Source organism: Staurois parvus, unplaced genomic scaffold (genome assembly GCF_062004578.1).
Source record: "Staurois parvus isolate SC_StPar_1 unplaced genomic scaffold, SC_StPar_1.0 ptg002564l, whole genome shotgun sequence".
Taxonomy (NCBI): Eukaryota; Metazoa; Chordata; class Amphibia; order Anura; family Ranidae; genus Staurois; species Staurois parvus.
This window is the reverse complement of record NW_028320360.1, coordinates 114,776-130,849: the sequence shown is the minus strand read 5'-3', so window position 1 is coordinate 130,849 and position 16,074 is coordinate 114,776. Positions and strand designations below refer to the sequence as shown.

The window sequence follows — 16,074 nt, the reverse complement described above, 5'->3', positions numbered from 1 at the left end:
TACTCACTTATTTGGGTACTTACCTGTCCAGGGATCCAGCACCGTTCTTACCCGGAGCAGATTCTTCAGTCAGCCCCCCGGTGCTGGCGCATCTTGACTAAGGGAAACCAGCCGTGAAGCCTTGCAGGAACTGGGAGCAGGTACCTGTCAAAATACACACTCCGACCTAGAGGGGCCAAAATTTGCAATGGGGGGGGGGGGGGGGGGAGAAGAGGGGTCTAGGCAGGTAAGCGGAGTGTCCATTTTTGGGTGGCACTCCAATATAGTGATCATACTGTACTGATGACACTGGCTGGGGAGGGGTTAACATCTAGGGCAATGAAGGGGTTAAAATGATTGTAAAGTATGCTGCTTTTACTACTAGATCTGTTCCTCATTCCTGCTTTGCAGGGATGAAAAGCTAGGTTGTTCCCTCTGTACCGAGAAGAGTTGGTAACAGTTCTGGGCTGTGGTTATACACAGCCAATAAGTAGGTCCTGACCATGAATCATTGGCGAGGACCGACAATCCCGCAGTGTACAATCACAGCAAGTGCCAGAACAGACCCTGAAGAAAGCAGCAACGTATCGGTACATCGCTTTGCCCACAGCGGCAGCCCCTCCGCAGTACATTGCAAGCAGTCGCCAAGTGTTTAAAGTTTTATTCCATGTGCAAAAAATAATGCCCAACCCAGTATATTTACCCTCATTCCAAAAAAGTTTTGGAACAGACCACACGGCATTAAAAATGTCGCTCTTTGTTTTGTCCTCATTTCACAAGGTGTGGGGTGCCTGGCTGTGGCCCATGATCCAATCTAAGGTGTGAAAAAAAAATTATTCATTAATTTTTTGTTATTATACATCCACAGGACAAAGCATCTTCAAATCCATGATGATAGGGATGGCCCAAGGCAATGAATGAGGGTAAGCCGACACCAAGATGCTTGCAAAAGCTGAAGCCTTACCCACCTGAGGGCGGCAACATAACCAAATCTTCATGAATAAGAAGAGTGTGTTCCAAGACACATCGTAAAGACAGCGAATTCCAATAAATCAATACAATTAGGAGTTCAAGTAGAAAGAAAGAATAAAAAGACAAAAACAGACTTTATTTAATCCATTTTATTTAAGAATCCTACATTGACAAGTCTTGTAAAAAGCATCCAAACACAGAACACATATCTGCAGCAAACGGCATTCTGGGTATAACGTACAAACCAAAACAGTCCCAACACTCTAGAAAAACAGGAGCATTTCACGCCACTCCAGAGCGTTCACCACCCACCCCACCAGCATCAAATGCAGTTCACAGAGACTCACATTATCAGTGAACAGAAAAGAATGCAACACCTCATACAGCATTCACAGCAATAGACGTTTTCAGGAAAGGGGGGAAAAAAAAAAAAATTTTTGTACACAAACTGATTTCAAACAATCTTTTAGGCAGGAAAGGCCTCAGTCTTCCAAACTGGACAAGTCCTCTGAATGCAAGAAACATTCGTACGTTACTGGCTCCCACTGCTCTCTGCACACAATCACCAAGGTCAATGGATCCAGAGACACATAGTCACCTTCATGTAAAAAAAAAGAAAAAAATATATTCCCATAATGCACCACCAGGTCTGCGCACGCGCTCTCTGTTCTCGCTCATACCCAAGCCTCTCATTCCTTGGTAACACCAATCCCACAGTTCAAGCAAGCCTTCTGGTTCCACCTCACAGCCGTGCGTTCAGAAGCGCTGGCACGACTTCCACGAAAATAAAGTAGCGGATTAAAAATGGCTCACCCACCGTTCTTAAAGGCCACAGAGGAGGCGTTCTTGCTGGGTACGGTGTGCAGGGGGAGGGGAAGAGAGATCCAGCGTGGCTTATTAAAGAGATGCTTGCGTGTGCCAGGTCCCGGGCAGACAAAAGTGAGGAGCAGAGATCAGTTGACGAAGCAGTGAAAACAATAAGGGAAGACTGTCCTAAACATATTCAGAATCACTCATTTACAAAATGGAAATAAAAAAAAAAAAAAAATAAAGTTATACATCAGGTAATGTCAGCTGGTTTTCTTCAACATGCAGCATCGAAGAACACAAGTATCAGCCATCTTCCTTTGTGAAGCAGGCGCAGCTGCACACTTGAAGAAAACTTTCAGGAAACATTCCAAAAAAAACTTCATTTTACATTGTACTTACCACAAAATTAGGAAATGTTTGTTCACCCCAGTCACCCAAGACACCTCTCTAACTATTATTTCTACATACCCCACCCCGATGACTTTGAATCCATGCTTGAGCCAAAGCCCCCATTGAACCCAGTACCAGAACCAGCGTTTGGTGAACCCCAGCCTATAGCACCAGAGTTTGAGCCATAGGAGTTACTACCTGACCCGAAACCCTGTGACTGGTCCCTAGGCTGATTCCCCTGGCCCTGACTATTCCCCTGTGGACCAGGCTGGTTCTGTTGGCTAGCCAACATGCCCATCATGCCCCAGCTACTTTGAAGAGCTGCCTGAGCAGCTGCCATCATAGCTGGGTTGATGCTAAAGGCCCCAAAATTCATTCCACCGCCACCCCCCATATTGTTCGGTTGACTGTTACCAAGGCCACTGCTGTTTGGCCTATTGTTGGGGTAGGCCTGGTTCCCAAAGTTTGGCCCTGGGAATCTTCCTGCCCTATCCAAGGGCGCTCGGTTGTTGTTGTGTTTGGGTTCAGCTGTTGACACATGAACGCTGACCCCTTTGATGATTAGGTCTTCTCCACACAGAGATTGTGCCACCTAGAAGATAAAAAACACCATCAATGGTTATATACCAAACATCCATCAGCTGTGCCACCGTCACAAATTTTGCAGTCTCCAAGAAATGACTGGACTATAACTTATATGTGTAGGTAATTTCATTTTAGGGCCCATTCACACTGATCAGTTTTTCACGCCGCTTTCTTTTAGATCCTGGGGAACTCTTCACACCAGTCAATTGTATTTTGAAAAGTCTCGCTTCCTGCATTTTTGGTGAATGTATAAAACTGCACCTCCCCATAGGAAAAAAAAAAAAAAAAAAAAAAAAGGCTTTTTTTTTTAAAGTTGAGTTTTTCCCAGGTGCACACCGATTTCAGACAACCAGAAAAAAAAAAAACCCAGCAAAACACTCATATGCATTTTTTTTTTTTTTTAACATGCAGCAGTGTGAAAGCAACTTTAAATCGGATCTTCACCCATTCTACTGACTCCACATAGCTTTTCTCCCCCCCTTTTTTTATTTCTTTTTAAAGTTTGGCCCATTTACCCGATCGCTCAGTCATTTCACCTGGTTGAATGGTGTTCGTGTACCCAGCACCTCCTGGGAAATGTGACGTGAATATCCCCAGGAGGCACTAAGAGCACTGCATGTCACTTCACCCCATTCAGTAACGGAGGGGGGCAAGCCTAGCAGCATGCCATCAGTAGACAGTCTACCAAACAGGCCAGAGCCCACATAAAAAGCAAAAAACAAAAAAAAACAAAACCCTAAACAAAGAAACGGACACCACCTTGCCTAAAAGTACAATCTGTAAAGAAACAGGTTAATAACAGAATAGATACTCCTGTGCTGCCACTAAAACACAAAAAAAGGACAGAGCTGCTGTTAACACCTTAATTGTGATCCCACATCCAACCTTTAGATAGCTCAAAATGGTCTAGTGTTTTGCTAAAAAATATGCCACAAAAAATAGGTAAAACAATTTTTTTTTTGTTTTTTTAGTGGGGCCCCTACTAAAGCCTTACCTGAACTGCAGCAGTTCTCACAGGCTTCACTTTACACTGGCTATAGAGGATCGAAATCTGGCTGGATCAGCAGAGACCAAAACATTTCAATCCATCTATTGCCATTCTGGTGTGTGGAAAAGCCACAAAACATGCAATCTGCCAGGGTAAAGTATTATTCCCCCAACCTCAGTCCTAAAGTACCCCCAAAATGTCACATTTCCAGGCGATAGATATATATTATAGATAGATATATATATATATATACACATAGAAATGCGGGCGCAAGGCGGTTCTAGTTCTGGGAGGACGTCCTCGCACTCTGTGCATGCGCGCATCCAGGAGCGTGCAGCGATTGGTGGTGCGCTGTGTCCCTGGGACACAGCGGATCACCAAATCAGTGGAAAGAGCAGATGACTTTGGCTCTGTCATGTGATCAGCTGTGTCCAATCACAGCTGATCGCATGTAAATAAGGAAATGCCGGTTATCCGCATTCCTCTCCTCACAAGCTGTCACACTGAGAGGAGAGCCGGTAATCGGCATTCCTCAGAGGGGACATCTACACTGATCATCAGGGCACTGATGATCAGTGTAACCCCCATCAGTGCCACCTGTCAGTGCACATCAATGCCACATAGTGCCCATCTGAGCTGCCTTTCAGTGCCATATGAGTACTACCTATCAGTGCCCATCACTGCAGCCTCATTAGCACACATCAGTGAAGGCGAAAAATTACTAATTTACAAAATATTGTAACAAGAGGAAAAAAAAACCAAACACTTTTCAGTTTTCGGTTTAGCAAAAAATAAAAAACCCAGTGGTGATTAAATATCACCAAAAGAGGTCCCAAAAATAAAATTTTTTTTTATATGAATCCAGTGTTGCATGACCACGCAATTGTCAAAGTGCGACAGCACTGAAAGCTGAAAATTGGCCTGGGCAGGAAGGGGATATAGGCGCTCTGCAGGCAAGTGGTTAAGGAAAAAAAATCCCAAAACACGACTGGACCTGTTGGGACTACAGGAGAACTGAGGTTGGAAAGCACTGGGATATAGGGTACTTCACAGGCAAGTAAAACTTTTTTTTTTTTTTAAAAAACACTAAAGTGGTTTGTTCCTTTACTGTTACTGTGTATTTCATAAATGACTGTAGTTACTAATGCTAGGGACACACAGCAGGAACCGACTAACTTTAGTCCGTGTCTACAGCTGTATGTCTGAAGGAATAAGTCGCTTAAGTCAATAGCTAATCAGTGTAGTCTGGAAGATGGACTGTCCCCCTGTCCAAACACAATGGCACAGTGGAGAAGATCGCTGCACCAACACCTGTGTGGTTACATGATCTGTCATTCAACCCGCTGGACGAAAAAAAAAAAAAAAAACTTCCAGTGTGAACCAGGCTTTAGACAGTGCACAGAACATACCTGGTCATCTGCAAATGTGACAAAAGCGAATGCTCTGAAAGGCTTTGGGATGAACACATCTACAACTTCACCATACTGAGAGAAGAACTGCCGAAGCTCTTCAGCACTCATGTCCTCCGTACAGCGGCCAACAAAGACTTTTCGGCTGCGCATGGGCTCATCTGGGCTTTGCTGAAAAAATAAAAGACAAAAATGTAAAAGTGCACTTCATAACTAAACTAACTGCTCATGTGTCTGATCTAGTCTCTAGCTCATAAAATTATCAAACGCTAAATTGTAGCAACCACTTAAAGCCAGTCTAGACAGATATACATTTCATAGCAAGACCACATCAGTAGTGAAAACAGTAAAGTAAACAAAAGGGGCTCTAAACCTTAAGCATTTACCTAAAAAATGTTCCAGATAATCTTATAATAGTATCCCCCATCCCCCAATACTTACCCCAGTCCTCGCCCGATCCAGCACTGTCCCTAACAGCCCTTTTAGGTTGATTGGCTCCAACTCCTGTCAGTCAAATCCTGTAAAGAGTAAGCAGGGCCGAGCTGCGTTTTGTCTATGGACACAGACAGCGAGGTTCAGAAGCTAGCACGCAGGTGTGCCCCCTTAGCAAACAGTTTGCTATGGGGTACACTAAGAAGAGGAGCAAGGACCATTGGCGTAGGATTTGAGAAAATTAGGTTCTGGGTTGCTCTGTGCAATTCCAGAACAGATAATGTTTATTAATTTGAACATGTTTATTAATTTGAAAATATAAAAAAAACACTTAAAAAACCCCACACAAGGGGGACTTTACGATCACTTTAAAAAATTGAGGAAGGTAGATATTTCAAAACAGCCACAAACGGCTTTTAGTTCTCAATGAACTGAGGGCGTTGGTGAGCGCAGCTTTAAAATTTCATTGATTCTTCCTTTCTTCCAGTAACGGTCTACCTGTATGGGAGGTACAGGTAAGACAGCCGAAGTCTCTGCAGGATAGGGACACTGCATCTGATCAGCTTATGTGTGCAATGTTCTGCAGGCTACTAGGCGGGAAGAAAAAAAAAAAAAAAAAGAAAAAAAAAAAGCTGATTTTTACCTGCAAAAAGCATTATTTATTTTTAAAGTTACTCAGCCTTTCAGGAGATCTAAGCACTTATAAGCACTTAAGACACTGCAAACATGACATCTCTTCTTACCTTTGAATTAGGAAGTTTGCAATCACACCATCTCCCGTCTATCATGTGCCGCTGTGACATTACTTTCACCTGTGTTTCATAGTCTGCAAAGCGAACAAATCCAAAGCCTTTTGAATGACCTGTTTTGGCATCTTTTTTAACCTGCAAGAGGAAATAAAAAAAAACTACAATTTAACAACTGGTACAGGCAGCACACAAAAAAAAAATTCTTACATCAGAGAGAGAAAAAAAAAAAATACCTGGACCATGATTACTTCTCCAAATGTACTGAAATATTCTTTAAGGTCCTGCTCTGTCGTTTTCCATGGAAGTCCCAACACAATGAGATCAGATGTTTTTGTAACGGCACGCTTTATTTTAACAGCTGAAGAAGCATCGGTTTCATCCATCTTTCTCTTGTTGTCTAACAGAAGAAAAAAAATTATATATATCAAATCAGCGAGGGGGGGGGAAGTAACCCCTCTGCAACCACCCCCACCCCGAATAAAAAAGAAAAAAAAAAAAAAAGTGTTTTGCTTTTAATTTCTGAATGGGTTATTTTACAAGGTGAAAGTTTTATACTTTAACCCCTTCACGCCTAAGGGCAGGGTGGATAAAAACCAATGATTTAAAAAAAAAAAAAAAAGATTTTTATTATTTAAAATCAGATTTTTTTAAATAAAATGCTTTTTGAGGAAAATATATTACCATCCAAAGGTTATTCCATCATGAAATAAAGATTAGCTTAATTATGTAGAATAAGGCTGTATATGTTTAATTTTTTTGGTAAATAAATTCCATGAATCCATTCACAATGTCATGCTCTTCCAGAGGTTTTTGTGAGATTATTGGGCAGTTTCTCTGCCTACAAGATATTATCACAGATGTTTGGTTTACTTTTGCAGTTCTCAAAACTGAATTTGACTCAGCGGAGATCACATGCCTCTTCACAGCAAAAATGTTATAACATGAACAGAGTTAAGAAAAAGACCTTCATCCTAACTTCTACAAACCTAGGAATACAGAATCAACCCCTTCACTGCTAAGTTTCAAGAAGTTCAGTGAATAGAATAGAAACAATATTTTTCTGATTGTTTGGAGTGGAATAGATCTGCACAAGAAGAAAGTGAAACTAAGTGTGAGGAGGAAGGGGCTAACTGTCCAAGTTTCTTAAAACATATATATTTTGTTTAGCCAAATTAGTTAAACATGGATGTTTAAGCAAATCACATATGCTGGAATGTGATTGTTTCTGTTGAATAAATCTATTTAAATTGTTATCATTAAGGTAATGATTACTTTTCTCCTTCCTAAGTACAACAGAAAAGTTGTCCAAATATGAATGATTAACCTATTAAACTGGGGATAAAAAAATATGAAAAGTTGTTATTCTAAAAATCTTCATCTACTTGTATATTAAAGTTATACCAGCAAGAATTAGTCTTTATGTAGAAAACTAGGATTTACATCAAGCCTGACTGACTAGTGATTTAAATCAAATCCACCCTGCCTAAGGGTAAAACAAATCTAAATGCCTAAGCACAATTTTAAAGTGTTGACATGTGTTAGTAAAACCGTACATATCACAGCTGCTTTGTACATCCAGGTGAATACCGCGTTTTTTTCAGGACAAAATTGGGCTTTCATTTGATGGTAAATGGATAGCTCCTGATTTTTTTTTTTTATTATCAAAAGGAAAACTGGCCCAAAATAGTAAAAAAAACTTTTTTTTTTTTTTATTTAGCTGTGTTTGTTACTACCATAACCTACCAAAACAACCCAAAATAAATTCTCCAGCTTGCAGCGATACCATGTGTATTTGTTGTCTGTACCTGTAATACAGCCCGGAAACAATAGTGCGCATTGTTTTTGTCTTTTTTTTTTTTACCTAAAACACACTGACATTTGACACATATCAATTTTTTTTTTTTTTTAAATCCTGACCTTTGACTCTGACCCAAACAATAACCCTAGCGCTGAACTAGATCAAACCTTGATCTAGGTATTTTGTATTTAATTTGATTTTTTTTACAACATGCGGTCTTTGTAGTGCAGCACGGTTCCAGCACAAAGACAAGTACACAAATATGTGGCCCCACGGAAAAAAGCCCAGTTCCGCGAGGCCGCATATTTGTGTGATGTCGGCGTCAAAAGACCTATGTCCCCTCCAAGAGAAAAGGTTATGTGCCCTCCTGACAGCTTGCCAAGTCCTACCTTACCCTCTGCTCCAGCAGTGGAGTGGTTAAACTTACACTTCGAGCTTTAAGGCCTCATACACGATCAGAAAACGTCACTAAACCCAGTCTGTACGCATTATCGCATGCCTGACACACAATCCTGCTGTTCAGTTGCTCCCTCCAGTGCATGTTCCCACTGTATAGAGTGGAACGTATATAGAGAAAAATGACAGCCCACTCCCTCCCTTACGCCCACTAACTACCAAAACACAGTGGGCGGGGTATCACATCTTGATTGCTGGAGGGATCGCCTCCAATATAAAGCATGGCTGGAGGGGACTTAAAAAGGAGCTCCAGTCATATTTGTAAAAAATTTAGCAGCTACAAAAAAGTGGCTGCTGACTTTCCCAGGACCCAGCGACGTGCTCACCCGGTTATTACAGCTTACGACTTCACAGCAGGCTGCCCACTGCAAATGGTCCCGCAGCCTTCTGGGACCTGTGATGTGGCCCAAAAGACCGAGAGGGGTCGGGAGCAGAAGTTCCACTCAGATTGCTTAGGTGGTCAGAGATTAAGTTGGAGTGAGTACCTGTCAAAACCAGGTACCCCCTCCCCCCCAAAAAAAAGTGTGCTTTCTTAAGGAGGAGCAAAGGAGGCCTTAAATTGTCCCTTTTTGGGTGAAGCTCCACTTTAAAGAGGTAGCAATTGGCATAACCTAGATACTACTAGAGGGTTACCACAAAAAACCATCAGCTGCTGACGTGCATATTGAGGTAGCAAGTTTTTAAATCTTATTTGCCAATTTATAAATTTGTAATCATTGATCAAAAAAAAAAAAAAATCCATGCATTATATTTTTTTTTTTTTTTTTTTTTAATAAAAAGTTATAAACTCACTCTTCCTGTCTCTAGAATACATAGATGTGGGGTGACTGATGTGAAGTACCTCCTGAACAAACCAAATTTCTGCTCATGTATGCACAGCTTTAGGTTCACACAGGCATGCAAAGAAAACCCCACTGCCAGGACTTCCAGTAGTAGCAATGTTTGTACTCCCCCTCTCTGTTGGTGTCCCTCAAGGTTCTGTCCTCGGGCCCCTTCCCTTCTCCATCTACACCTCCTCCCTTGGCCAACTGATACACTCTCATGGCTTCAACTACCAATCTCTATACTGATGACATGCAAATCTATCTCTACCCCTCGCCTCACCTCTTCAGTCTCCGCCCGAATCACCTGCCTTCTGAACGACAGACTGGATGTCACTCCACTTCCTCAAATTAAACCTTTCCAAAACCGAGCTCCTAGTATTCCCCCCAGCCCGCACCCCCCATCCTCTCCATCAGGACCAACAATGCCACCATCAGTCCCACCCTGCAAGCCAGAGTACTAGGTGTCATCCTTGACTCCAATCTGCGTTTCCAGTCCCAGATCCAATCGCTGACAAATTCATGCAGACTCCACCTCCGCAACATCTCCAAAATACGACCGTTCCTAACTCCAGAAACTACAAAGCAACTCATTCACTCCCTTATTATATCACGACTTGACAACTGTAACTCCCTCCTCGCCGGCCTACCCCAACACAGGCTATCCCCACTTCAGTCTATCCTGAAATCGGCGGCCAGAGTCATCCACCTTACCAACCGCTCCGCTTCTGCCACCCCCCCTCTGTCATTCCCTCCACCGGCTCCCGATTGCCCAACGCATGAAATTCAAATTACTAACATTGACATACAAAGCTGTCCATAACACTGCCCCAAACTACCTCACCGACCCAATATCCAAATACCACCCAACCTGTACTCTCCGCTCCTCACAAGACCTCCTCTCCAGTTCCCTGGTCTACTCCTCCCACGCCCAACTCCAGGACTTCTCCCATCGTCTGGAACTCACTACCCCAATCCATCAGACTGTCACCTACCCTCCTCACCTTTAGGCGCACCCTGAAAACCCATCTCTTCAGAGAAGCCTACCCCGCCCTCACCTAATTGCCGATCTCCTCCGCTCTTCCCACCACTCCATCCCCCACAGCTATTTCCTCCCGTACCACTCTCCCCTCCCTCCTAGATTGTAAGCTCCAAGGAGCAGGCCCCTCGAACCCCTCGTGTATTGTATTGTTACTGTACTGTCTCGTGTATTGTCTCCCATTATAATGTACAGCGCTGAGCAAACTGTTGGCGCTATATAAATAATTTATGTTTGAAAAAAAAAAAACACAAACACAGACAAATGGATGTGTGTAAACGAATGTTAACGCTAGAAGTGCCAAGTGCTTGAGTGTTAATTTCAATAGCCAGAATAAACGATAAATCCAGCCAATTAAATGAATGTCCAAGCATTGAACACACCTAACTGCATTTACATGCATCAAGCATTTTTTTTTTTCCTGCCAAAACATCGCTGCCAGGATGAAAGGCATTAAGGGTTCATAGACACTGCAGCTGAAACTCGCGTTTAAGAGCTGTTCAGCGGTTTTTTCAGCAGCCCCTGAACTCTCCCTAATGTTTTCCAATGTGTCCATGTACACATCGTCGTTTACAGGCAAGTTGAGTTTACTGTCTTTTTTTTAAACGCAGAAAACTTGCGTTCAGGAGATTTTCATCAGCGCTTCAAACGCTTGTAAACGCGGCTAGCCGAGTTTATAGGTTTTTTTTTTTACCACTTCCATTCCCAGATGCTGTCCAGAGCCTTTTTTGATCATGAAAAATGCATGGAAAGTGTTTTCCCGGTACTCAAATGGACCTGATACACCATACTTTGAGGTTTTACTTAAAAAAAAAAAAAATAAGTTGGACACAATTTCTGCACAGAAATGAGCTGTAACACATCCAAACACAAAAAAAAAAACACAGCTAATCGCAACAAATACTGCTCTCTCTGCTTCTGCTCCATTTGTCTCAAAATGTCTGAAATGGTTCATTATTTACTGGCCTACCCAAACGAACGCTATCCCCACTCCAGTCGATCCTAAACTCTGCGGCCTGACTCATCCACCTCACCAAGCGCTCCACATCTGCCTCCCCCCTCTGCCAATCCCTTCATTGGCTCCCGATTGCCCAACGCATCAAGTTCAAGCTGCTAACTCTGACCTACAAGGCCACTCACAATGCCGCCTCGAACTACATAACTGACCTGATACCCAGATACTACCCTACCCGTGCCCTCCGCTCCTCACAGGACCTCCTGCTTTCTAGCTCCCTGGTCTCCTCCTCCCACGCCCGATTGCAGGACTTCTCTAGAACTTCCCCCATCCTATGGAACTCCCTACCCCAATCCATCAGACTGTCACCTACCCTCAATTTCAGGCGCACCCTGAAAACCCTCCTCTTCAGGGAAGCCTACCCCGACCTCACCTAACACCCGACCTCACCTAACAATTAACCTCCTCCACTCCACCCACCACTCCATCCCCCACAGCCATCTCCTCCTGTGCCACCTTCCCCTCCCTCCTAGACTGTAAGCTCGAAAGAGCAGGGCCCTCGAACCCCTCGTGTATGGTATTGTTACTGTCTTGTCTCATGTTCCGTCCCCCTTGCTACTCTACAGCGCTGAGCATACCCTTTGGCACTATATAAATACTATATAATAATAATAATTTACTGTTTTTCAGTGCATTTTGGAAGGTCTCCTGAGGTGATCTTAAAAAAAATGCTTCTAAAAGCAAACATAGTATGCATACAGACGTTTTTTTAATCTACGTTTTCCAGCAGTCCGCTTCCATCGTTCAGAAGTGTCCCGTGTACATGGGGCCCAAGAAGGGCTGAGCAAATGCCCTGCGTACACGGAAGGCCTAATGTAGAAGCTGGAATCAAATTTGGTGCCGAGATCTCACCACAGAACCCTTGTAAGAAATTAAGGGGAACATCACACTGCTTTTCACGCAGTTTAGCTGCATTTTCCAATAGATTTCTATGAGGTCCTGCGGTTTCAGGAAGCTGCCCAATAATGATGGTGCGCTTTAATCAGCACTCACCTTTGGGGTAATTTACAACATAGACGAGATTTCCCCATCCTGTTTCTGGTGCGTGAAGGATTCCTTCCACTAATCTGACTCCACGCATACACTGATTCACTGGATTCCGGTATCTAAGGCCACATGCGCCAGGGAACTGCGCTGTAACTGTTGACAGGAGGACTGTGCCGTCATCTTCGGAGGGAATTTCCATAGGTTCTTCATTTTCATCCTCCGCCACGCGAATATATTCCATTTCCATGACTGCAAACTAGGTAAGAAAAACACAAACTTGTAACATTGTTAAAGGATTTTCATTTCTCTTCCTGTTCCAGTGACACCAGGATAAGAAATGAGGAGCAGGTGGCACCGGGACAGGCAGATATATAGTAATAACCTGCCAGGGGTTCTTACCCATCTCCATATTAATACAGTGATTATTTGGATGTTGTGCCCCCCATGGAAACATTTCCCTTCACTTCCTGAGCCAACACAAACTGCAAATGCTGAAGGTTTCAGCTCTGTACACCCACCGTGACCATTACAAAGACAGCCATGCCTTAGATTGTACGCCCCTTGAGGGTTAGGGACTGATGTAAATGTACAATATATATGTAAAGCGCTGCGTAAACTGACGGCGCTATATAAGTACCTGAAATAAATAATGCTTCACAAAAGATTTTGTTGTCTGATCTTCCTGCATTTAGCATCAGAGTTAAAGTAGAAATAGATATTTTGCCCCAAAACCTTTGTACAGAGTGGAGAGGGATTACACTCCGTCAGGTTTTTATTGCAGTCTGTGTCCCCAATAGGGAGATCCACCCTCTACCTTTTCCACAGGAAGTGAAAGAAATTGCCCAATTTTGGGTTGTCACCAGAACAAGAATAGGGGAGAAATCTTCCAATGGGGACAAAAGTTTGGGTGACAACCAGGGGTCTATTCATTTTGGAGAAATTTCCTCTCACTTCCTTAGTTGGCTAAAGTGCAGGAAGTTGACGGAAATCTCCCCAATGGGAAACAGATGGCAGGAAAACAAACAAAAACAAAACAGACATTTTATAACAGGCTGCTTGCTTTGCGGGAAGCGGACAAAGGAGGAGCCAGGAGAGCCTGCGGGGAACCAGAAGAGGAGCCTGCGGGCTGCCCTGTGCAAAACCACTTCACACAGCAGGTAAGTATGGACATGCATCACTTTAAAGGGAATTGTAACCCCCCCCGAACAGCAAAAGGAGAAAATTTTCCTATGGGGACACTAGCTCAGATGACAACCAGGGATTCCTTCACTTTGGAAGGATTTCCTATGTTGGCTATGGGACAGGAAGTGAAATCTACCCAGTGGGACAGATGGCAAAAAAAAAATATATTTTTACTTAAAAAAAAGATAGTTAAATTATTAAATTTTTTTTTTTTTTACTAAGTAAAAATATATATATATTTTTAAAATAAAAAAAATTTTTTTTTTAAAATATATATCTTTTAAAAAAATATTTTTTTTTATTTAAAAAAAATATATATTTTTACTTAAAAACAAAAATTATAATAAATTTAATAATTTAAAATTATAATATAAAAATTTTATAATTTAAAATTATAATATAAAAGGATATATATATATCTCCTTATGTAAGCATTTTACTGTGCACAAAGCATGCTCCCAGCAAAGTAAAACAAACAGGAAAGCTCCTGATGCATACTTGTGACTGGGAGCCTTCCACACATGTGACCACTGACCGCCAATCACATGACTGCAATGCCCACCTCCAAGCCTTTAAAAACATCTTAAAGGGCCAGAAGGAAGGGGTTAAACATGGGTGCCCAACCTGCGGCCCTCCGGCTGCTGCAAAACTACAAGTCCCAGCATGCCTCTGGGAGTCATGTAACGGTCAGCCTTGCAATGCCTCATGGGATTTTTAGTTCCCCAACACCTGGAGGGCCACAATGTGGTTAATAAGGTCGCTGAATGTACAGGTCTCGCACTGCAAGGACACAGAATACAATGGTTTCCTATGTGTCCCATTCACTCGGGAACAGTCTATGGCTGGGCTGCTGTAAAATGTGGCGCACCGTGCACAAGGGTGCTGCAGCGCATGGATGTGCATGAAGTGTTCATTTTGTACTCTTCAAATAAAGTTGGTACAAAAAAAAAAAAAGGGGGGGCCATGTGATGCGATGAATGGAGACCCACACTGCCCCCTACCACCGCCCCCCCCGGGAATGGACAGTGGCCGCTTCATTCCTGTGTGAACCCGGCCTAAGTAACCCTTCCCTGGCCGATCCTCACCAGCACCCACAGGCCTCCAAGCCCTCCTTCCCTGACTAGGCCTCAGCCATGCGGCCTCCGCTCCCGCTCGGCCTGCCTGCACTCACGCACCTGCTCCATAGAGGATAATGGAGGATTCCCTAGAGGGACCGGACACCGCACACCGGGGTAACGCGCGCACATACAATCGTCTCTCACCTCCCTCGAACTCAGCTCCCGCACAAAATGGCGCCCGACAAACTCCGCTCCAATCCTCATCTGTCGAGAGGAACTACCACCGACCAAAGAGGGGGAAGGTAGAGGACTACGACGACAACGTCCCCCGTTATCTCCTTCGATCCGTCCTTCGTCCCTTACCAGCGCGGCAGGGCTATAATACGAATCTGAAGGAGATGTGTGGGATCGTGAAAGGTTTTGGTCGGCGCGGAGCGGAGTGACGGAAACTGAGGCGGTCCACACCTCCGGAAGGGGAGTAAGTGGTACGGCCTGCGTCCGAGGCGGTTGTCGGCGCGCACGCGCAGATTGTAAGGCATGCTTCGCCCTTCATTGTTCTGAAATAGAGCTGTGAAAGGGAAACTTCCCCCCCAGTAACACGAATATGTGCATAGAATGTGACTTCTCTTCATGTCCAGGGTGAACATTCACACACATGGGAGAAAAGAGTGCAGTGCTATTCACCCAGAGCGCTAACAAGGCTCCGGAGGAATAATAGACCGCAAACCATACAATGTCTCAATAATTCCCAAACAATTCAAAATAAAATCCATACAAGGACGTTTTCTCTGCAGGAACACAATTCCCGGGGAGGAAGAGAGAGAAAGAAAGGGGGAAGAAGGAGAGAGAGAAAGGAGGAACGAAAGAGAGAGAAAGAATAAAAGAAAGTGAAAAAGAGAGAGAGAAAGAAGGATAGAGAAAGAAAGGGAAACAGAGAGAAGGAGAAAAACAAAGAAAGAGAGGAAATAAAGAATGGAAAAAAAAGAGGGAAAGAAAGAAAGGGGAAAAGAGAGAAAGAAGGAAGGAAGGAAGAAATGGGGAAAAAAAGAAAGAGAGAAAGAAGGAGAGAGAAAAAAAGGAAGAGAGATAAAGGAAGGAAGAAAAAGACGGGAAAAAAGAAAGAGGGAGAGAGAGAAAGAAGGAACAAAAGAGAGAGAGAGAAAGGAAGGAAGAAAGAAAGGGAAACGAGAGATAGAAGGAGAAAAACAAAGAAAGAGAGGAAAGTAAGAAAGGGAAAAAAGAGAGAAAGAAGGAAAGAGAGAGAGAAAGGAAGGAAGAAAAAGAAAGAAAGTGGAAAAAAAGAGAGAAAGGAGAGAGAGAGAAAGAAGGAACGAAAGAGAGAGACAAAGAATAAAAGAAAGAAAGGGAAAGAGAGAGAAAGAGAAAAGAAGAGAGGAAGGAAGA

General features: G+C 43.2%; 1 protein-coding gene across 2 annotated transcripts; it reads right to left on the bottom strand.

The window, feature by feature from the left end:
- Window positions 1–1,085: 1,085 nt before the first annotated feature.
- LOC149430645 (TAR DNA-binding protein 43) lies at window positions 1,086–15,118 on the bottom strand. 2 transcript variants are annotated; one of them, XM_089666156.1, is made up of 6 exons: window positions 14,788–15,118; window positions 12,437–12,686; window positions 6,548–6,711; window positions 6,309–6,449; window positions 5,134–5,304; window positions 1,086–2,743 (listed from the first exon to the last, which is right to left on the bottom strand). In XM_089666156.1, the coding sequence occupies exons 1-6, from the start codon at window positions 14,932–14,934 to the stop codon at window positions 2,222–2,224; spliced, it is 1,395 nt and encodes a 464-aa protein (XP_089522282.1). In that variant the 5' UTR covers window positions 14,935–15,118; the 3' UTR covers window positions 1,086–2,221. The 2 variants fall into 2 exon arrangements, with proteins under 2 accessions (XP_089522282.1, XP_089522283.1); XM_089666157.1 differs by having other exon boundaries at window positions 14,875–15,118.
- Between the last annotated feature and the right edge of the window lie 956 nt (window positions 15,119–16,074).

Bases quoted from the DNA above. Each gene is read 5' to 3' on its own strand.
- LOC149430645 (XM_089666156.1), bottom strand. From the start codon at position 14,934: ATGAGGATTGGAGCGGAGTTTGTCGGGCGCCATTTTGTGCGGGAGCTG. The intron at 6,712-12,436 runs GTGAGTGCTGAT...TTCTTCTGTTAG, and splicing joins TGTTGTAAATTACCCCAAAG to ACAACAAGAGAAAGATGGAT. The intron at 5,305-6,308 runs GTAAGAAGAGAT...TTATTTTTTCAG, and splicing joins GCAAACTTCCTAATTCAAAG to CAAAGCCCAGATGAGCCCAT.